Here is a 24,006-nt window from a genome sequence, read left to right as displayed (position 1 = left end):
TGAAGTGCCATGATTTCTTGATAGAAAGCAAGTCATGATATATATTGTTACACAAGTCGTGAAATCTTTGGCATTACTTATGTCAGACTGATTTTGAGTTACTGTGCCTATCTTTTAACATATTTTTTAGTCACAAGTTACTGCTGATGTCTACGGGAAGTATTTAGTATGCTGAAAAACACAACACAACTTTCCTACAATGTAGTACAATATAATATGGTTATTGTTATAAAACGTGAAAAAAAATCGTTACATTTGGAGACAGTGCTGGGCTAGTTCTCACACTGGTATTGATTTAGGAGCTACATGGAAATTTTGTGTGTTTAGTTTTAGGCCATTACAAACTGTATTGTACATGTTTTCCCTTCTGAGTGCTGTGTTGCTTCTTCACCTTTTTAATGGCCTAAAGTATAGTTAAGGTGGTTCTTTATTGCAATACTCTGAAAACTGTGTCTATCCAGCTTTTTGGACTAGGGTCTGCAGCTGTCAGGACATGCTGGAAATTGTAGTTTCTTAGGTTGCAAACAGTTACATAACAACCCAAGGGGTACATGTGTGCTTGGCTTCGCTCCAATATCAGCACACAACTTCCTAATGTGTCCTGTGCCTATCAGCTGTTATGTCTGACTATATCAGGCATTCTTACCCTGTGAAGGGTGTCTGAGTATTGTGCTCCTTCTGGTCTGTTGGCTCTGCTCAAGGGGTGCTGAAAAGTTTGGTCTGATCTTTGGTTTCCTGACATTTGGCTATTCCTTGACTTCATTACGGTCTCCACTCCGGACTCCAGCTTTGTAAATTGTCTACACTTCTGTCCACTGCCTGCTCTGATCTCTATCCTGATATCCCTACTGACCCAACCTCTTACTTTATTCCTTATACTGAAGTGTGCCACCTTCTGTGACCTGGACTGTCTAACTAAGCTCTTGTTCACACTGTTAGATATCGCGCCTAATGATTAACCCCCTAACGCCACAAGACGTACGTTTACATCCTGACTGTATGTAGATTGTGGCATGCAAAGTGTTCATATAGTAGGCGCGCTTCCACTGTGATGTAATTGACCCTCCACAATGTGTCCTTGCTTGCCATTGCCTATGATCTCTATATTAAGCGATAAGGCATTGTAGTAAAGAAGTCCTGCAAAGCATTATCATCATGATCATAACATTTATGGTTCAATTCCCCTACAGAAACATAAAAATGTAAAAAGAATAGTGTAAAAAAATGTAAAAAAAAGTAGCTAAAAAACATTTTCCTTGCACACATTCCCCTATTTGTATAAAAATAAATAAATTAAAAAATACCACATACTTGGTATCATTGTACACGCAACGATCTGTACAACAAATAAAAACGTTATTTATCCTGCATGGCAAATACTGTAAAAAAGGAGTGTTTTATTGTGCAAGTAGAAATAACTAAAAAAGGTATCATGTCATTTATGCTGCATGATTATCGCTGTAAACAAAAATGGCAGAACTGATGTGTTTTCTCTTCCTGCTCCCCCCCCAAAAAAGATACTACCGTATATACCGGCGTATAAGGCGACGGGGCGTATAAGACGACCCCCCAACTGTCACCTTATACGCCGGTATTCAGTGGAGAAAAAAAAAAAAATTTTATTACTCACCTCCCCCGGCGTTCTGTCGCGCTCCGGCAGGATGTCGCTCGCTCCGGCAGGCTGTCGCTCGCTCCTCGTCCCCGCCGCAGCATAGCTTTCTGAATGTGGGGCTTGAAATCCCCGCTTCCAGAAAGCTAATACACACGCCGGCAGCCATGACATCATTGAATGGCTGTGATTGGCTAAAGCACACGTGGCTTCAGCCAATCACACTATTCAATGACATCATTGAATGGGTGTGATTGCTAACACGTGCGCCTTCAGCCAATCACAGCCATTCAATGATGTCATTGAATAGTGTGATTGGCTGAAGCCACGTGTGCTTTAGCCAATCACAGCCATTCAATGCTGTCATGGCTGCCGGCGTGTGTATTAGCTTTCTGGAAGCGGGGATTTCAAGCCCCGCATTCAGAAAGCTATGCTGCGGCAGGGACGAGGAGCGAGCGACAGCCTGCCGGAGCGAGCGACAGCCTGCCGGAGCGCGACAGAACGCCGTGGGAGGTGAGTAATAAAATTTTTTTTTTTTACACTTTTTTTTTTTTGTATTACCGGCGCATAAGACGACCCCCGACTGCAGAGCAGATTTTTCGGGGTTCAAAAGTCGTCTTATACGCCGGTATATACGGTAAATGTTTTACAATACGTTATATACGCCCAAAAATGACACCAATAAAAACTACAGTTCACTAAGCAGAAAAACATGCCCTTCATATAGCCATGTTGATAGAAAGATAAAAAGGTCATACCTTTTGAAAAGTGGAGATAAAAATCCCCTAAAACTCGTAGCATCCTTTGGGCCAAAATAGGCCATGTCCTTAAGGGGTTAAGTAGCGTCAGCTGCCACAATACTGGGACCACTTCTTGAGTAACAGCCTGGGGAACTTATAGTGAAGCCCACATCCAGACTGTTGGGGATATAGGTTGAAGACCAAGGTACGTTAGGTGTTGCCTCAGGATTTGGCCCAAGCCAAACCAATCTGTGGTTCACTGGATCTACATCCGCTGATCCTCACATACTATATGAATAAACACAATGTTTACTTTTGTATTGCTTTAACATCCATGTGCTTTTTGAATATTTCTGTCCTTAAACCATAAGTGCTCATGTTGTTCAAAGAATTTTGACCTGCAGTGCATATATTTAAAAGAACAAAAAAGTTAAATATAAGTTATAAAACTTCCTTTTTTGATTTGTTTCTCTAACTAGCTGAAGTGAGGAATAAATAAAGAAAAGTGAAATTGACATAAAAACTATTCAAAATCTCTCCCCCCCACCCCCCCTTATAGTCAGTAGTAACAATTATTTGGCTATTTGATTTCCCATGTTTTGGATTGGGGGGTGAGCCAGAACTCAAGTACCTCAAGCACATCCAAGAGAACAAAAGAAGAACAATCCCCAGTCTCAGAGAAGAAGAAGAAAAAAAAAGAAGAATTGAAGGCCACTCTAGTATTGCTCTAATTTATATGGACACACAATAAGAATCCTTCCACAAATTGCTTTAGCTCTCATATTACCTATGTACTGTGGCTCAGTAATGTGTTTGTGCTCATCATTAAGCACTTCCAAAAACAGCACTCCAAATGCAGTACTGTCTTTATATAGAAACACTTCTGTCTTTCACGTATTACTATCCTGTGCCAAATGTTTATCAGTGCACAAGTTGTTCTTTTCTTAAAGAGGACAACATTTAATAAGGAGTACTGTGAGTTTCATTTACTCTTCTACATCTTTGTTGCTGAATGTTTTACAGTAAATAGCTTTTCAATTGAATCAAAAAGTCTTCAAATTTAATATGCATTTTTTTATAGTGAAATTATTCCCAAGGGAATGAATGCAAATGTAATTGCTGATGTGAACCAGAAGGGAGGAGCACTCAGTAAGATCTAACATAGTGTCCCAGAAAGAGGAACTGAATACTCCACACTGAGCCAACATGCTGAAGAAAATTACCAGCTAGGAAACTTCTGGCCCAGGGTGTGTGAGATAAAAATCTCACTGATGAACTGAATTGTAGTATAGAATCTACATTAGTAAGTACTGTACATATCCTTTAACATATACATCTGCAGTGGCTCGATAAATCATCCTGGTCCCCTCCATAAATGTAATACATGTTTGTCCTATGTGGATGCACTGCACAAGCCTGTCCTGTCATTTACAGTATGTTTGTTACACATCTGCGGCGCTTAAGAGGTTAACGTCTCTAAAATTCAAAAGCCTACATGTAAATGTAGCAAGTCTGTCATGTCACGTGGTATCAGAGAAGGTATAAATAGGAATGTTTGAGAGCAGGAAAAGAACTCCATCTTCCTGAGTAGCAAAAGTTCCATCCTGCCTGCTATCTGAGTTTCACCTAACACAGAGCCGCATGGAAGCACCTTCAGCTTCCTTGTGGTGGAGATGGAGGCAGAGGAGAGATAGCTTGTGCTGCTTGTGGATTGGATGTGAGTGGAGTGAGCCCCCGAAGAGTAAGAGAATGAATAATTGTAAATGACTGCTTCTTTTCAAGGCCAGTGCAGAGGTACTACTTCACTGACTAATTTTCCTACGCGGCCGTCTTGAGCTTAGATCACTGTGCAGAGGTACATCCTTTAATTGACCCACCCCTGTGTCTTCCAGACTGGGTGGAGGTACTATAAAAGAGAATAACACTATGTAACAAATGTTTCTGTCCTTGGGCATTAATTGTGTTTTCCTGTTCCCCAGTGTCTAGAAAGTACAGAAAATGGCAATTATGCTGTAAAACGTTTGCTTTTGTGGACAGGACAGGATTCATATGTAGAATTTGCATATTTTTACATTACATGTATGTGATAATGTTATATATTTGCATGCTGTGATACATATATACTTTACCTAGGTAAATAAAATGACTTCAAGCAGCTGCAAACATCCAGTAGACACATTTTTCTATGTCTGTGGTGAATTTCTCAAGACAAGAGCGAAAAAGTACTCTGTACAAGCATCACAGAGAATATGTGAGGCCTACAAGGCATATTTTGGAATGCCAGTTGGCAATCAGGATAAAACATGGTTACCTCATTTCACCTGGGAGAACTGCAAAAGAACTCTAAAAGGTAAAGTAAAATTAAGGTAGTTGTTGCTCACGATGTCTTAGTTTTACATTGATTTCATTTTGTTCTTCTGCAGGATGGTACAGAGGAGAGAAAAGGGCCATGAGGTTTGCAATTTCACAAATTTGAAGGGAACCTACTGACCACACAAGCAACTGTTACTTCTGCATGGTGGACCCTTCAAAACGCCAATCTGGTAAAAATGCACAACCAGTGGTGTATCCAGACATTCCCTTATCAATCGCCCAAGTGCCACACAGCTCAGATTTCCCAGTGCCCACTCCACCAGCAGCAAAAAAACTGTTAAGATCCTATGAAAGTAGCGAATCAGACAGCGAAGGAGATGAAGATGTTAATTTCACCAACACTGCTGCGGACAAAGTGCCATATTTCCCGAATCAACATGACCTGAATGATTTGATTAGAGATCTTGGACTCACAAAATCTAATGCTGAGCTGTTGACCTCCAGGCTCAAGAAGTGAAACCTTTTGGACGAAAGTTTACATGTAACAGACCAGAGGAACCGCCACCATGTTTTTACAGTTTCTTCACAAGTCAAGATGGACTATATTTCTGCCACGACATGAGAGGTCTTTTTGATGCAATCGGCATCACATACAGTGAGAATGCATGGCGCCTTTTCATTGACAGTTCGTGCAAGAGCCTCAAGGCTGTCCCGCTTCATAATGGGAACATGTTACCTTCTCTTTCCCTGGCGCATTCAGTACATTTCAAAGTGGACTATAAAAACATGAAGATTTAACTGCACTGACTGAGGTATAAAGAGCACTGGTGGAAGATTTTAAAATGGTGGCATTCCTGATTGGTCTCCAAGGTGGCTTTACCAAGTTCCCCTGCTATCTTTGCCTTTGGAAAAGTAGGGACACTGATTCACACTACCATAAGCGGGACTGGCCACTGAGAATGGAGTTTTTAGCTGGACAGAAAAATGGCAAGTGGGAGCCACTGGTGGACACTACAAAGGTGTTGATGCCACCACTACACATCAAATTGGGGCTTATGAAACAGTTTGTCAAAGCTCTCGACACTGACTCAGCAGCCTTCAAACACCTAGAAGACCTCTTTCCAAAGCTCTCTGAGGCCAAAATCAAGGCCGGTGTTTTCATTGGACCACAGGTAAAGAAGCTCATCAAGTGCACTGAATTCCAAAAGAAGCTGACCAGAAATGAAAATGCAACTTGGAACAGCTTTGTGGCAGTAGTTAAAGGCTTCCTTTGGAATCTCAAGGCACACAACTATGTGAAGCTGGTTGAAACTCTGGTTAAGAACTATGGCAAGATGGGTTGCAGAATATCTCTAAAACTCCATATCCTTGATGCTCATTTGAATCACTTCAAGCGGAACATGGGAGAATATTCAGAGGAGCACGGCAAACACTTCCACCAAGATATTATGGCCTTTGATCGTCAACACCAAGGACAGTACAATGAGAGCATGATGGGAGACTACATATGGGAACTAATTCAGGAAAGTGGTGTGCTGTGCAATCGTAAATCTAGAAGAATCACACATTTCTAAATATTGGATTTGTTTTGAAGTATAAATAAACATTACTTTTGATCTAGATGTCTGTTTAAAAAAATTAAAATTTGTTACCCATTTATGTACATGGGGATATGCAAAATAAAAAAAACCTCAATTTTCTGAGCATAAAAGCAAACTTTGGAAGGTATATTGGCCATTTTCTAAACTTTTTAGACATAAAAAAGCAGGAAATAACACTCACTTGCCAAGGACAAAAAGTGTGTTACATAATCACTGTTTACAAATGTGCATCTTTGAGCTTGTGAGAGCCGTGTGGAGGTACTGCGTTATGAAGACTGACATTTTACCTGCACTGTGAAGTATATAAGTAAACTGCCTTGTAATAATTGTTCAAAGTTTTTCAAGTAAAAGTTTGACGAACTCTAACCGTTCCTAGGGACCTATGGTACTAAGAAATTGTCTGAGGCTACATTTATTCTCCGCCGAGGGTCATACCGGTGGGTGAAGGAATGGTGGCGTCACCCGTGACAACTACATCCCCCATTATCCTGTGTATTGGCATTCCCTATCCTAGGTCTTTGGTGGCCTGTAGTGGTACTCTGGCCTTGGCTGTGTGTGTCCCTCCAGGAAGGAGTTGATAAGTGCCACCGTGACACGTCAGCACTATACCCTCCCAGCTCCTCATGTATGTCAGGTGTCCGAGGTCTTCCTATGGGACGCTGCACATCCAGCAGGGAACAATATTATTATTCTACTGGAATACCCTTTTAAGCGCAACACCTTGATATACACAATTCATGTATAAGGTAAACATAAAATTCTCCTTGAGTAGGTATTTTCTGTTCTTACATACTGTAGTTAGTTTGCACTGTTGTCGGAAAGGTAGTAGTGTTTACTTTGTAGATTTAAGAGTCTTGCTCCTAGGAGCTGCCATGTGCAGCAAAAACAGAATATTAGTTAACTGTAAATCTGGTGATTTTAGTAGGAGGCGATGGGGCTCTCATATGGACTGACAGATTTAGCATCATTTACACTAGAAATTAGCACTTAAAGCAAAGATTGGTAGCACTACCCCAATTGGTATTAACATGCGGAAAAATCCCAAGGTCGCACTGTCATGACCTCTAAAAGTAACCTAAAGTCAAACTAAAGGATAGTATGCTCTTCTTTAATTTGCGAAAGTTTATGAATGCTTGTCTAAGATGTTCACAGTATATTCTATGAACAACTGACACATCTGTAATAAAAGCATTTAAAAACTTTTGCAAATTCAAGAAGAGTATGCTATTCTGTCTTTTGACTTTTAGTTACCAAAAATTGGCTTAGATTATAGTGCAACTATATCTGCAGGCCTAATTTTAAATTCCTGACATAAGGTCAGCCCAAAATGCAGCAAATTTATTAACTATGTAGTGACCACGCACATGCCTTTTTACAGCAGTAATTAACAGTTCTAACCCTGTCCATACACCTTTTATGGCAGGGTAGATTTAGTGACCATGGCATCTAAGTGGTTTCAGAGGGAGGGGCTGTTTCACCCATCAGCCCCCTCACAATGCAATGGGATGCCATTGCAGTTTGAGACCTCCCAAAGGCCTCTGGATATGTCATGAACTGAATCATGGTAGGCCGTGCTGGAAGCTGGATCTAATAGTCAGTCAGTGTACTAGCAGGCATAATACACTTCCCTACACAAGTAGTGTTATATTATACAACTGATAGAATGGTAATTAATACGATGTAAGCAAAGCATGTTGTGAATTTGAAAGCCCAGATCTTGAATCAACAACCCTGCAAAGGAGTTTGATGCTGACTGAGCAGACACTTGCTGGGGCAGATGTGGGAGAGGATGGTAAGGCAGCTAGTTGGGTGACAATTTGAGGGAAGAGATCCTAGAAGGCTAGTTCTGAATTTCCACACCCCAACATGTTTGCACAGTTGGCAGATGAGGGGAAGGCCATTCTAGAATTAGCACTGCTGCAGCAGGACATGCCTGCTAGCGCTAGAGGAAAGTCTGCACCAGTGAAAAGAGGAACAGGAATGTAGGGCAGGCTAGACAGGTTCTAGTAGTGGGAGACTCAATTATTAGGGGGACAGACAGGGCAATCTGCCACAAAAACTAGGATCATCGAGTAGTGTGTTGTCTTCCTGGCACTGAGTTCAACACATTGCGAATTTGGTTTACTGATTACTGGGAGGGGATGGTGAGGATCTAGCAGCCATGGTACACATTGGTACCAATGACAAAGTTAGAAATAGGTGGAAGGTCCTTAAAAACAATTTCAGCAAACTAGGATATAAGCTTACAGCAGGGACCTTCAAGATATTATTTTCCGAAATACTACCTGTACCCCGTGCCACCCCAGAAAGGCAGAGGGAGATTAGGGAGGTAAAGCAGTGGCTCAAGAGTTGGTATAGAAAGGAGGGGTTTGGGTTTCTCGAGAACTGGGCTGACGTTGCTGTTGGCTACAGGTTCTACTATAGGGATGGGCTGCATCTCAATAGAGAGGGTGCAGCTGTGCTTAAGTAACTGGCTTAATGATTGAAAGTAGAGGGTGGTTATTAATGGTACATACTCTGATTGAGTCAACATTGCTAGTGTGGTACCACAGGGGTCACTATTGGGCCCTTTTATTTTTAATATATTTATTAATGACCTGATAGACAGATTGCAGAGTAAAATATTAATATTTGCAAATGATATAATATTATGCAAACTGATTAACACAATAGAGGACAGATTGCAGCTGTAAGTAGGTCTTGATAAGTTGGGGTCTTGGGAAGAAAAGTGGCAAATGAGGTTTAACACTGATAAATGTAAGGTTATGCACATAGGCAGGGGAAATACATATCACCATTACAGACTAAATGGGAAACCACTGGGTAACACTGACATGGAAAAGGACTTGGGGATTTTAGTTAACTGTAAAACTAACTGGATCAACCAATGTCAGGCAGCTACTGCCAAGGATCATGGGGTGTATTAAAAGAGGTATAAGGGCACATGACGACAACATTGTATCACTGGTCAGACCCCACATTGTATATTGTGTACAATTTTGGACACCGATACTCAAGAAGGACATATCAGAGCTTGAGCTGATTCAAAGATGGACAACTAAATTGATAAATTGGAATGGGTGGACTACAATACTCTGAGAGGTTATTATAATAAGGGCTATTCACTTTAAAAAAAAAGATGGCTGAGGGGCGACACACTAATTATGTTTAAATATATCCTCTTCTTGTATCACCATCTTTAGCCCTTGATGGAATTTTACTGGAGAGCAGTGTCTCTCCTAGTTTTTGTTTGTGTCTGAGTCTGTTTTTGTGTGTTTTTTACGGGATTTTGGGGCATATTTACCCCTATCCCATTTGGTCTAGCCCTTGTGTGTATGTTTTTAGATACTTTTCAATAAAGAATAATCGTTTAAAAGAGTCTAGTCTGTGAAGGGCTTTAAAAAAACAGTCAAAATTAATTTTTTTGTTCATCCACCTCCCAAAATAATGGAAAAAAAGTTATCAAAAAATTTTATGTGCCCCAAAATAGTACCAATAAAAACTGCAACTCATGCTATAAAACAAGAACTCGTTCAGCTCTGTCGACTGGAAATAAAATGCCAGTAATATATCTGCCCCATTTACCCTGTGTCTACTGTATATTTACAATCTTAGCTACAAAAGCTGCCCCAATATCAATACTACCTAAAATGATCTAGTTTTTCTCCCCCGATGTCTCCCTTGCTATTATCCACTGGCTACATTAAGCTCCATGTATAAAATAACAGTCTAATGATTTTCCAACATTTTCTAGGAATAATTAACTAGAAAACATGATATAGGCATCTGCTCTATATCACAAAACTTCACTGCTCAGCTTTGTGTCTTGAGAAAGATGCGACTTGACCTCTAGAAGGGAGACATTTAACATAGCAGACAATTAATTTGAATGTCCAAACTTCATTGTCTCGGGTGATTTAGTGAAGAACAGCAGACCATTCTGATCAATTATAGAACAAACAGTCCATTTTATGTTGTTTATAATAAGGTTGAGTTCAACATTTTGCCGTTTTTTTCCGTTTTTGGAGCTGTACAATGAAAATACTGGAACTATGGTGTCAGCTCTTCACTGATACACTTCACACATAATATGAAAAAATTTGCATAAAATGCTGTGCTATTTTGAGATTTCATGCCGGAACTGCGGCAGAGACTACAGAAGGAACTTCTGACCCAAATGTGAATAGAGTCTAAGTATAATTTTTAAAAAGAAGTCTGACTGTTTGCATATAATATTATTTATAACTTCCCTAGGGTAATGTATACTTTCAACTTGTCTATATTATTTATACTTCTGCAGAAACCACATATATTATAAAACTATAGTCACATATAACTCAATATCCATGTAATTATCTAATAGAGGGGAATACTAACTTTGGTCAGGAAAGTTTTTGGTGTTCATCAGCATCATTTGTGTTATGGAATACATTGCTACACCTTATGTCTGCAGCGTGTTGCAGATAATGAAAAAAATTGCTCATCTCTAAACTATGGTGATCAACTCTAACCTCACATAAAGCTACATCTGACTACACAGGAAATGTACTAATATAGGGCAGCCATTCAACTCAATGGCCACCCATGTAAGGTATTGATGGTTTGTGCCGCCTAGAGGGCTCTTTCTTCAGGCTAACAGGGAGGATTCTAAGCAGGAGATCCTCTTGTACGATATTTATATGTTCTAATATTTTCATTGGACAACCTCTTCAATATATCATGTGACAAAGGCATTGCTAAATTGTTTTCTATGAATTCATAAAAGCAATTGACTGTGGTGTCAGGGATCAGGGTCTGGACCGGTCAAGCCACTGGTTTGGTAAATGCAGCTTTTAGTGCCCGAGGTTGAATCTATATACCCACTCGTGTATGCCACACAATCTCCTGGAAAACAATAGGGAAACCATTAAAGGCTGTAACACAATACTCTGTAAAAGACCTTTTACAGATGACAGGCTACCAGTAAAAGTATGCTGTAGAATGTTAATTATATCCTATTTTGTGCAATTCACAATATTTTATTGAAAATACCTGTACTGAATCAGAGCTATACTTTCACATCCTGCTTTAAAATGACTTTACAAAAAAACAGAAGTGTTTACTTCAGTTCTTATTGAACTTTACTAAAGAAATGCAATTATCTATAATCTTATTTCAGTAGTAATGAAAATCAGGAGACTTCATTGAATTTACTGAAGTGGCATGTCATTAGATAGTCTGATTTCTTGTGTAATATGACATTCAAAAATGTAGTAAATGGTTGCAGCTGTTCATACAGCTAAGGATCACCAGCTCAGTTTTGTAAGGGTGAATGCAGACGCCCAGGTCAGATTCCGACTGCGAGATTCTCGCAGCGGGATGCGACCTGCGGCCCTGCATTGACCTCTTGCTTACCAGTCCAGCGTCTTCTCTCTCTGCTCTGCGGATGTTCCAGATGGTGCACAGCCGCCCATGTGCATTGTAGAGCCGGCACATCAGCGATGATGCGACAGTCCGAGCCTCGCAACAGTGCTGAGCAGAGGAGGAAGGGATATGTACATGGGTCTCAGGGGGGCACCATCACTACTGGGGGCCGTGTGGGATGTCACTATTACTTCTGGGGCCACTGTGGGATGCCACTATAACTACCGGAGGCCACTGTGGGATGTCACTATTACTGCTGGAGCTACTGTGGGGTGTCACTATTACCAGTGGTGCCACTGTGGGGTGTCACTATTACTACTAGGGCTGCTGTGGGATGTCAGTATTACTACTGGGGGGCGGCTGTGGAATGTCAGTATTACTGCTGGAGCTACTGTGGGATGCCACTATTACCGCTGGGGTCGCTGTGAGATGTAACTATTACCACTAGGGCCGCTCTGGGGGGGGGTCACTATTACTACTGGGGACCGCTGTGGGATGTCACTATTACTACTGGGGGCTGCGGTGGGATGTCACTATTACTACTGGAGGCCGCTGTGGGATGTCTCTATTACTGCCTGAGCTACTGTGGGATGTCACTATTACTACTGGGACCACTGTGGGATATCGCTATTACTACTGAGGCCAATGTGGGATGTCACTATTACTACTGAGGCTGCTGTGGGATGTCACTATTACTACTGGAGGCTACTGTGGGATGTCACAATTACTACTGGAGCTACTGTGGGATGTTACTATTACTAATGGGGCCGCTGTGTGGTGTCACTATTACTACTGGGAGCTGCTGTGGGATATCACTATTACTACTGGGGCCGCAGTGGTATGTCATTATTACCGCTAGGGTCACTGTAGGGATGTCACTATTACTGCTGGGGCCACTCAAGGGGGTCACTATTACTACTAGGGACCTCTGTATGATGTCACTATTACTACTGGGGGCCGCTGTGGGATGTCACTATTACTGCTGGAGCTATTGTGGGATGTCACTATTACTACTGAGGGCGGCTATGGGGTGTCACTATTACTCCTGGAACTACTTTGGGATGTCACTATTACTACTGGAACCACTGTGGGATGTCACTATTACTACTGGAACCACTGTGGGATGTCACTATTACTACTAGGGCCACTGCTGGATGTCACTATTACTACTGGCACCGCTGTGGGATGTCACTATTACTACTGGGGGCTGCTGTGGGATGTCACTATTACTACTGCGGGCTGCTGTGGGATGTCACTATTACTACTCAGGGCGGCTATGGGGTGTCAGTATTACTCCTGGAACTACTTTGGGATGTCACTATTACTACTGGAACCACTGTGGGATGTCACTATTACTACTAGGGCCACTGCTGGATGTCACTATTACTACTGGCACCGCTGTGGGATGTTACTATAACTACTGGGGGCTGCTGTGGGCTGTCACTATTACCGCTGGAACTACTGTGGGATGTTACTATTACTAATGAGGTGGCTGTGGCATGTCACTATTACCGCTTGGGTGGCTGTGGGATGTCACTTTTACCGCTTGGGCTGCTCTGGGTGGTCACTATTACTACTGGTAACCGCTGTGGGATATCACTAATACTACAGTGGGCAGCTGTGAGGTGTCAGTATTACTTCTGGAGCTACTGTGGGATGTTACTATTACTAATGGGGCCGCTGTGTGGTGTCACTATTACTACAGGGAGCTGCTGTGGGATATCACTATTACTACTGGGGCCACAGTGATATGTCACTATTACCGCTGGGGTCAATGTGGGATGTCACTATTACTGCTGGGGCCACTCAAGGGGGTCACTATTACTACTAGGGACCACTGCATGATGTTACTATTACTACTGGGGGCCGCTGTGGGATGTCACTATTATTACTGGGGGCCGCTATAGGATGTCATTATTACTGCTGGAGCTATTGTGGGATGTCACTATTACTACTGGGGCTGCTGTTGGATGTCACGATTACTACTGGGGCCAATGTGGGATGTCACTATTACTACTTGGGGCTGCTGTGGGATGTCACTATTACTACTGAGGGCAGCTATGGGGTGTCACTATTACTCCTGGAGCTACTCTGGGATGTCACTATTACTACTGGAACCACTGTGGGATGTCACTATTACTACTGGGGCCACTGCTGGATGTCACTATTACTACTGGCACCGCTGTGGGGTGTCACTATTACTATTGGGGGCTGCTGTGGGCTGTCACTATTACCGCTGGAACTACTGTGGGATGTTACTGCTACTAATGGGGTTGCTGTGGCATGTCACTATTACCGCTTGGGTGGCTGTGGGATGTCACTTTTACCGCTTGGGCTGCTCTGGGTGGTCACTATTACTGCTGTTGACCGCTGTGGGGTATCACTATTACTACAGTGGGCGGCTGTGGGGTGTCAGTATTACTTCTGGAGCTACTGTGGGGTGTCAGTATTACTACTGGGGCTGCTGTTGGATGTCACTATTACTATTGGTGCCCCTGTGGGGTGTCACTATTATTTGTGGGGGCTGCTGTGGAATGTCACTATTACTACTGGGTGCCGCTGTGGGATGCCACTATTACTACTTGAGCTACTGTGGGATGTTACTATTAATAAGGGGGCCGCTGTGGGGGTGTCACTACTACTACTGGGAGCCACTGTGTGATGTCACTATTACTACTGGGGCCACAGTGGGATGTCACTAGTACTGCTGGAGCTACTGTGGGGATATTACTATTACTAATGGGGCTGCTGTGGGATATCACTATTACCGCTGGGGTCACTGTGGGATGTTACTATTACTACTGGGGGCTGCTGTGAGATGTCACTACTACTACTGGGGACCACTGTGGGATGTCACTATTACTACTGGGGGCTGCTGTGAGATGTCACTATTACTACTGGGGCTACTGTGGGGTGTCACTATTACTACTGGGGGCTGCTCTGGGATGTCACTATTACTACTGGAGCTACTGTGGGATGTTACTATTACTAATGGAGCCGCTGTGGGGTGTCACTATTACTACTGGGAGCCACTGTGAGATGTCAATATTACTACTGCGGCCGCAGTGGGATGTCACAATTACTGCTGGAGCTCCTGTGGGATGTTACTATTACTAATAAGGCTGCTGTGGGATGTCACTATTATTACTGGGGCCGCTGTGGGGTGTCACTATTACTACTGGGGGCTAAGGACAGCTCAGTCCACTTTAAGCAGCTTTTATAACCTTTTATAACTAAACTGTATTAAACCCTGAATAAAAGAATAAAAAGTGTAGCATATGTCATCTTAATAATTTCACATCTACCCCTCTTTCGATTACACTTTTATTCCCAAACCAGGTATATCCCATGGGCTAATCCCACAGGCGACACTTCAGTGCTTCACCTCCCTGGAGCCAGCCTCTGAGGAGGACTCGTCTTAACTTTGTTTCCCAATTTAAGAACTACTCTGGGTTACGAAATCCCAACAAATTAAAAAATAAATTTTGTGACATAGAGACTGGTAGGCTGTCAGCCAATTTACATGTGTTATCCATTTTGAGTGTATCAGGTCTGGCTATATTGTCATCCACTTTGTGTGTAGTTAAGATTGCATTTGTAGCTTTCAGTCAACATTTTACCCAGTTCCTTACGCCTCTTGATATTCGCATTTAGAAAGGACATTGTCTGGCATTCCATTGGACAAAAGTTGTGATGTGAGTAAATAACCCCCTTCCTTTCTTCTACCTCCTGTATCTGTTGGCGTAGAATTAGCATGAGTAATTCACATTGTGTGACCATCATTCGCCTGCAAGCTGGCTCCTCACAGACACTGCGAAGCTGGAATTCAAATTAGGGAAAAATCTTTTAATAAGGGTTATTGGCCATGTGTAGGTCCTAGCCCAATATTTTCAGAATTGGGCAGGCCAGCTAAACAAAACACACCTAAACTAATTGGGGTGCGAGGCCTAGAACACCCCCAAATGGCGTATCCGCATACATGGTAATAATTTCTGTGTCATATTTGGTATCGCTGAGTAGGTAAAGTCATGACTGAAAATATGACAGACATATATTCCTAATCAGAGATTCTCCTGCGAAGATGTGGCCGAAATGGGGAATTATGGTTTTTCCACAGGTCTATACACATTTACCCCACACTTCTCTGAATGACCACAGAAGCGGCGGGGTGAGGTGTGTTCTAGGGAAACTTTAAAACTAAGGGTTTTAGAGAGACCCAAGGTCAGACTTCAGAGATACGCCTTGGCGTAAGGCTGCTTCAGTGACTCTGCACGAATCAGAACCTTGGGCCGAATATCCCAAATCTGGTATCTTTCTTTTATTTTCTGTTTATTTTAAACTACTGTCATGTTGTGTATACCTGTATACCCTTATACTCCCATGTAACAACCTTTTTGTATACCCTTTGTATATATATATCTGCTATCTGTACTGCTAGTCTTTTTTTTTAGACTAAATCTGCAATTTATTAGTTAAGCCTCGTCCCTTTTAAAATGAACCATAACTCTGAAGATTGTGTTAATAGGTTGTAAGTCTGGGTTCCAGTTTACCTTTAAAAGTTGGTGGTGACAGCGTGTGTACAAGGGGCATTGTGGAGTGCTGGAGTGCTTTAAACCAGATCAGGGGATAATTTGTGCTTTTGGTCTGCATGTCGCAGAACCTCGTGAAAGCTGGTTACAAATCCACCTGTAGTCTGGCGACTCCTCACTCGCAGTCTCACTAGAGCGATCAGACTCTGCTGTGACAAATTAGATGCAACGGTTTGAGTGATCGTCTCTCCCCTCCCTATCCATGACAATTTTAATAGAAAGTAATTGATATATTTCTGTCAAATTAAAATCTGCTGATTATACTGGTAAAATTGAATAATACCTAGCACATCTCACTTTTAATTTACAAACCATTTCCTTTGTTTAAGATGATAACAGTTTGGACATGCCGTTATATTACTATTCGACTGTTTTTGGTGGAAAATAATGATGGATCTTGACTCCCTCCTGTAAGAAACATTACTTTTCCTCTGTAAGAACCAGTAAAAGTCGCCCATCATATTCAGATCGTACTTCCCTTTGTAAAGGTCTTCAATGACTGAGATGTCTTGTGGAAGCGTTCCCCTTGTTTATCACTGACATCACTTAGGTTAGGTTGAAAGAAATTTATATGTGAATGATGAAAGTGCATTTTCAGTGACATTCGTGCTCAAACTTTCTCGTCATTAGCTAGCATCTTTGTCACCAAATCGGAATGGTGAATGGCATTCTACTTTTGCCTTTCAGCCACTGTGTGAGATGAGTGTTACATGACACATAGAGGATGCATGGTGCCCACTTCTTATCTTGGTCATGAAACTTTATTCCAAAATACTTGTGATAGGCACACTTTACCAAAGATGTTATTTTCCTCTGTTGTGTCTTTGTTGTGAACTGTCCGAAGATATACCAGAAATTGTCTGGGTTGTTCAGACATCCATGCCGGTCAGCCATATTCTTATTAAATTTTGAAAAACAGGCCCAGTCTAACCAACGACCTGTAAAAACACAGTTCATTAATTACAACTTACTGGTAGATGATCCGCCGTGTTTCCACCATATAGAAACATACCCTATATGTTACATAAACATACCCTTATATTGTTCAGTCGGTGCGCGGTGTGTAGCAGTGATTGCAAAATAGTTGCACAATCACTTTTGGTATTCTTTTTATTAAGCAAAGTTAATGGCGAGTTTACTGGATTAATCGTATGGGCATATTTCCAAAAAATAAAGTACAATGGCAATTGAATCACATTATTCCCCATAACTGGAAAACCTTACATGGCAGAAAAAATGGTTATCATATTTAAATTCAGCACACTAAAGTTAATATTAATCATCAATCTGTTTATCTGTTACAAAAATTGTGTTGCACAGTGTTAGTTGTGACATGAGTAAGCATCATTACATGTACATTCCCTAGGGCGTACAACTTTGGTAAGTCGTTCAATTTGTTCCTTACATATTTTAAGCAAATAAGGTAAACAAACCATTAAGATTTTTAATACAGCATAAACAGCTAAGCATAGCAATAATATTTAGAATAAAGCTTGAAGTATACTCATAATCCATCTTCTAATAGATTCGAACCGATTACTGAGGTTGAATACTGCAAATGTGTCATTCCACCATATATCCTGCTTTTACTCATTCTGTTTTAGCCATTTATCTCTCATCTCAGTCATTACCTGCACACTAGTTTTAACTTGCATATTACCTTCAAGATTCACATAATATCAACAAGTTGGTCTTATTATTTGGCACATCCCACCCTGGGCAGCTGTAAAATAATCCATTACTATGGTATATAGATTGGTTATCACAATCAACTGGGCTTGTACCATATTGCTTTGATTGACTAATCACTAAATTGCAAATATTTGGTCATCTAAATAGTCAGTAGCCTCCACTAACTTGTTCCATATCTGCATGATCATTTGATAGACAATGTACTAATAACCTTGCTATCTGGACTTATAGACGCCACATCAGGTTTACCGTACAACCTTGGCCTATTTATTATCTGCTGCTCTTCTAAAGAGGGTGTGATTTGAATTACTTATATATGAGAGACGATCATGTGAGAGTTCAAAGGTGCAGTTGTAAGCCTAGTTAGTTAGCTAGTTATATCGCTTGAACGACGAGGGTCCGTAGCACTGATTTAGAATGATCACAACCGAGAGCATTGTTCCATTCAGTGTTGATGTCAGAGGAGGTACCGTTGACTATCTGTTGCACCCACGAGTGCCGCGGACGACCAGGAGGCCTTCACCATCTGGCAGGGGGTTGTCTCTCTATTTTCCTAGCAATTGCTGCGGTTAGAGCACCGTGGGCCAGGACAGCTTCTGACAAGCGTGCAACATGACCAAAAAGTGCAAGTCGTCTCCTTGTTATTGTTTTTGTGATTGACTCAAGGCCCGTGCCAGCCTGTATCTCACTGTTTCTGATGAAGTCAAACCAACAGACACAGAGAATCTGGTGTTGGCATCACAGGTGAAAGGACTCCAGATGCTCAGTGGTTTGTGACAGCAAGGTCCAGGTCTCTGAGCTGTACAATAATATTGGCATTACTCAGGTCTGGTAAAATCAAATCTTAGTCCTGAGTGTTATGTTCTGCCTCCGCCAGAGTTTATCCAGGGACCTCATCGCCGAGGCTGCCAGCGCTATTTTCTGCAGGATGTCTGGATGTGCCCTTCCATTTGTGTGAGGAATGCTTCCGAAGTATACGAACTCACTGACAGCGTCGACTCTCTGGCCGTTTACATCTAGGTCCAGAGGGATTGCGCCGGCTCCTTGATTCTGCAGCTTGGTTTTTTGCTAGAAGATGTGAAGCCCAAGACAGGATGCCTCAAGATCAAACTGTTCCAATGAGTGTCTCAGATTATTAGATGTGACATCTAAGAGTGCAAGAGTAGGCGTAGTCTAGTTCAGTGAAGTGGTACTCCAGAAGAGTGACCCCATTACATTGGACAATACGCTGAAGAATCCAGTCCATGGCCCTGCATAAGAGTGCAGGAGCCGAGATGCAACCTTGTCGAACACCAGACGAGGTCTCAAAACTAGCAGAGGTTGAACTGTTGATACAGACTTTGGCGGATGTGCCCTGATGCATGTCTTTTAGTAAGTTTAGAAGGGATGTTGGGATGCCAATGCCACGCATGGCCTTCCAGAGGCCTTCTTTGTCGACTGAGTCGAACGCCGCCTTGAGATCGACATACGCGACGAGGAGTGGTTTGTTAAATGTATCTCTGAGTGGAGTCTAAGAGCGAGTATGGCATCCATGGTGGAGTGGCTGTCGTGAAGTCTGACTGCTGGGGTCTCCACTTTGAAAACCGGAGTGGTTGTATCCTTGAGAATAGAATGTACGCAAAGACCTTGCCAGGAACCGAAAGAAGCGTTATCGGCCTGTAGCTAGTGCTACTGTTTTTGGGCCCTTCCACTTGTACAGGGTGAGAATGATGCCCTCCTTCCATTCAACGGGGACTTTCCCACAAGACCAGACGTGCAGAAATAGCTGATGTAAAGCAGTGCTTATCGGCTCAATTGCACATTTCAGCAGTTCAGGTGGAATGCCATCTGAGTCGGCGGCGCGTCCGTATCTAATTTTCTGAATAGCAGAATGGACCTCTTCCCATGATGGAGCATCCGTAGATACAGAATGGTCATCCACAGCAACGGATGTGAGGTCATCGAGGTAATGGTACGGATTAGTCGGTGAATGGTTTAGGGTGGATGAGAAATGTTCACGCCAGCGTTGAAGAGTCCCGTCATGGTTGGTAGAAGGGCTGCCATCAGATTTGTGGATTGGCGCATGCCGGCTGGTCCCTGATGATCCTCGGATTCTGGCGACTGCTTTGTATGCTGCTCTTAGATTGTTTGACTTCAGACTCTCCTCAGCTTCATCAGCCAGAGCATTATAGTACCGCTCCCTGTCTTTCTTGGCCTTTGCCCAGAACACACCCTTCAGCCTCTTACATTCCTCTTGGTCGTTTTGAAGGTGGGCTTTCACCTTCGCTTCAAGGACCTGCATATTGTTGTTCGTTAGCCTGGGTTGCCTATGGGGACGCTGGTATATAAGAACGGTCTTTGCAGTTTCACGGATAGCGTCTCTTGTGACATTCCAAGCTGCCTCTGGTTGATCTGGGAGATTGCCCAGAGCGTGGAAGTGGTTTTCGATTGCAATATTGTATTGACATTCAAGTGCTGGATTTTTCCTCAGTGCGTCAATGTTTAATGAAGGTTGTGATCTGCTCTTATGGGGTGGACGGAGTGGAACTGCTATTTCGTCAACAAGCAAACAGTGGTTTGTGTTTGCTGGAGCTTCTGCCCCGCTGTATACTCGACACGATTTTACAGAATTGAGATGACAAATGAGTGTATGGTCCAGTTCCTTTTTTGTAGGTCCATCGTTGGATATCCAGGTAAACCTATGAATGCTACGTCTCTAGAACCAGGACCCCGCTATTGTGAGGCCCATTGAGGCACATAATGACAGCATATGGTGTGAATTGTCATTGGTTGAGCCTTGGCCAAAGGATCCAATGACGTCTTCGTAGAGAGGAGTCCGGTGACCTAGGTTTGCATTCAGGTCGCCAAACACTATGAGTACATCGTGCAGAGGGACTGACTGCACGGTGGCAGCAAGCTGGTCATAAAAGGCATCTTTGTCTGCAGGGGTGTATACTTCAGTTGGTGCATATGCCACAATGATGGACATGTGACCGTGACGATGAACAAATCTGGCGTATATCAGACGTGGAGAGATCGGATGCCACATTTCCATGGACTGATTTATGGGAGGGTGAAGGATCAGTGCCACTCCCTGGGTGTGTTCCGAGCCACCGGAGTGTAATATGGTGGCGCCATTAACCTCGCTCTGGTCATGATACAGTAGACGAGCTTTAATGAGGCCGGCTACAGTGATGTTATATCTAGCCAGTTCATTGATGAGTGCCACCTGGGCCAGTCCTGTTCAGAGTAAGGACATTCCATGTTGCAAAGCGTGTGACTGAACGCAGGTCAGTTTTTGGGACCCGGCGATCAACCTTCATCCAGAAAGGGCCGTCCCGAATTGGGCTTTTGGCTCTTTCCTTCATGTGTGCACTGTGAGGTGCTGGTTGGCAACGGGAACTCGGGTTGTCAGGGGCTCTAACCCTGGTGCTTGAAGTGCTAGCCATTGTTTTTTGATCGGGAGTTCCTGTATACTTCGTCACCTTGGGACAGGGGACGACGGGAAGCGCAGTAATGAGGCCCATTTCACAAGTGTATTGGTACTAGGCCCTTCACTGTTGCATGCTGTTGCCGTTTGCCTCAACTAGGAGGTGTATCTGCCTTCAGCAAGTAAGGAACTGCTGCTGCCAGGCATTCACCAGAGCCTCGTTAGCCAGCCGTATTCGAGGTTCCTGACAGGCATTCATGACTACCGTTGCAGCCACCGTACTTCGCCCTGTCAGGCGGTCCCCTACTTGACTGTTGCCCATCTCCCACAACAAGGACGTGAGGTTGGACTTTTGGGAGACTGTAAGCCTAGCAAGGGTACATAACCCTGTCTTGTTTAACAGAAGCAATTTAAAAGCCTCATGTCCACCCAGAATATAGATTCTTGGAGGAAGTGCTAGGACAATATGGTTGAGGACACCAGCTAACCACCAAGGCAAGATAGTAAGACTCTTTGTTAAAGTTTTTAGCTAATGTGATGGCTAGTTGGGGGGTGTCATGAACACAGCATAATCCTATACCTCACTTAATCACTGATACCCCTATGCACTGAGTTTTGGATTTAAGTTGTCCCAAACAAGTTTTATTCCGGGTAGGTGTAAAAAGTGGTCTCACTAAATTATCATCCCTAATCTGGAAACACAGGAGCAATTTATCCAGGTAGGAAAACTTTTCACTGAGGTTGTGTCTTGCAGACTAAAAGGTATGTGACTATTTCCATCTTTCTCATCAGGCAATGATTGGTTGAGAATCAACCAGGAATCTTGATACAAAAAAAAAAAAAAAATCACAGAAAGTTGCCATATACTCACTGATACAAGAGGGCACGTAGAAACAACACATCCCAAACATGCAGGCAGCCAAACTGCTAAATGCAGGAGCAACTTACACAAAGTAGTGATGAACAACCACTTACACACCTTCCTTATATTGAGGAGGTGGCTACTTAGTACACTTCTTGCACAAAAAAAGCAGATAATGGGTGTCAGGCCACATGGTATGTATAGTGCACCCTACAGGCCTATAACCTATTAATGATGCCATATTTCAATTCAATAGGCTGCCCTGCACCTCATAGGAAAACCACACCGGCACTGGCACCCTGTGCTCCCCCAGCTTTCAAAGCCACACTACATGTTACTGCTAAATACAAGGTTACACAAGAATACATATAACAATATTGCACTATAAAAAATATACTTAAAAGATTTTTCACATAAAGTTTTTCTGTAGAAAATTCTTGGTAAAAAATCTCAATTAAATTTTTTTGTTTCAAAACAATTATACTGAATTTTCTGCAAGACCCTGTTTAGGCCATGAGGGGTTAGAGTATCAAAACGAAAAATATAAAACATTTCCTTGGTTTTCAGTAAATTCACCTTGGGGGATTTTTTTCAATGGGAGTAATTCTCATATTTGACGGGTCTGAATTATGAAAAAAAAAAAGTTTGTAAATGCTGTGCTTTAGGTATCCCTGCCTTATCATTTTATATAATTAATTCCTCTTAACTAAATTATACATATAACTACTTGAATCATGTATACATTTATATTTATATATAAAAAAACACATACACTGATCCTTTATATTTATTAATGGGTGGTCACAGAGAATCCCAGTAACTAGTCTGGACTGGGATTGGAATTTGGGGGAAATTTAACAACACAACTATGTATTTTTCAAAGACCAAATAAACACAAAACTACCAGTATGAGGTTTATACCTTCAACACAATGCACATCCATCCAATGCAGATCAACCTTACAACGTGTTACATTCATTTGTGCAGGTTATTCATTTGCACTCCTCTAAGATTACAAACAAATCTAGTTATCCAATCTGGAGTGTATGCTCTATTTCTTATGATCCAATCAAGATCTTTGTCTTGCGCATAGAACAGAGGAACAGTGTGCAAATTCACCAGACAAAGATGGTTTTCCTTATTTTAGCAGTCTGTTTGTTGTGGCACACGGGGTCACTGAAAACAGTCACTACATTCCAGCTCAAGTTGCTGTTCCTATATTGCAGTCTCAGGGTGCATTCACACGAACGTATATCGGCTCGGTTTTCACGCCGAGCCGCTATACATTGTCCTAGTGTGCAGGGGGGGGGGGGGAGGATGGAAGAGCCAAGTGCAGGAACTGAGCTCCCGCCCCCCTCTCTGCCTCCTCTCCGCCCCTCTGCACTATTTGCAATGGGGAGAGGTGGGACGGGGGCTAATGCGCGGAACTTAGCCCCGCCCCCGTCCCGCCTCTACCCATTGCAAATAGTGCAGAGGGGCGGAGAGGAGGCAGAGAGGGGGCGGGAGCCTCAGTTCCTGGCCCTGGCTCTTCCATCCTCCCCCCTCTGCACACGAGGACAACGTATATTGGCTCGGCGTGAAAACCGAGCCGATATACGTTCGTGTGAATGCACCCTCACATTGCATGCACACTGTGGACAGGGCTGATTCATACACAAAAAATACTCTGGTTGATGATATGGCAAGTGAAATAGAAACAAAGATTGTACCTTCCCAAGACAGCAGACAGAAGCAAACATGTTTAAGAAACACTGGTCTTATCTTACTGCACTGCCTTTTTTTGCTTGG

General features: G+C 42.6%; 2 protein-coding genes across 3 annotated transcripts in view; both read left to right on the top strand.

Moving 5' to 3' along the window:
- FHL5 (four and a half LIM domains 5) overlaps positions 1-24,006 on the top strand; it is a 134,437-nt gene that overhangs the window by 71,737 nt on the left and 38,694 nt on the right. The window lies entirely within an intron of this gene.
- LOC136611675 (uncharacterized) lies at positions 4,562-6,304 on the top strand. Its single transcript, XM_066591451.1, has 2 exons — positions 4,562-4,699; positions 4,773-6,304. The coding sequence occupies exon 2, from the start codon at positions 5,505-5,507 to the stop codon at positions 6,234-6,236; it is 732 nt and encodes a 243-aa protein (XP_066447548.1). The 5' UTR covers positions 4,562-4,699; positions 4,773-5,504; the 3' UTR covers positions 6,237-6,304.

This window comes from Eleutherodactylus coqui, chromosome 1, assembly GCF_035609145.1.
Source record: "Eleutherodactylus coqui strain aEleCoq1 chromosome 1, aEleCoq1.hap1, whole genome shotgun sequence".
Classification (NCBI taxonomy): Eukaryota; Metazoa; Chordata; class Amphibia; order Anura; family Eleutherodactylidae; genus Eleutherodactylus; species Eleutherodactylus coqui.
This window is presented reverse-complemented; position numbering and strand designations above follow the sequence as displayed.

What these genes read in the sequence shown, in the direction of transcription:
- LOC136611675 (XM_066591451.1), top strand. Translation starts at nt 5,505, where the DNA reads ATGGTGGCATTCCTGATTGGTCTCCAAGGTGGCTTTACCAAGTTCCCC.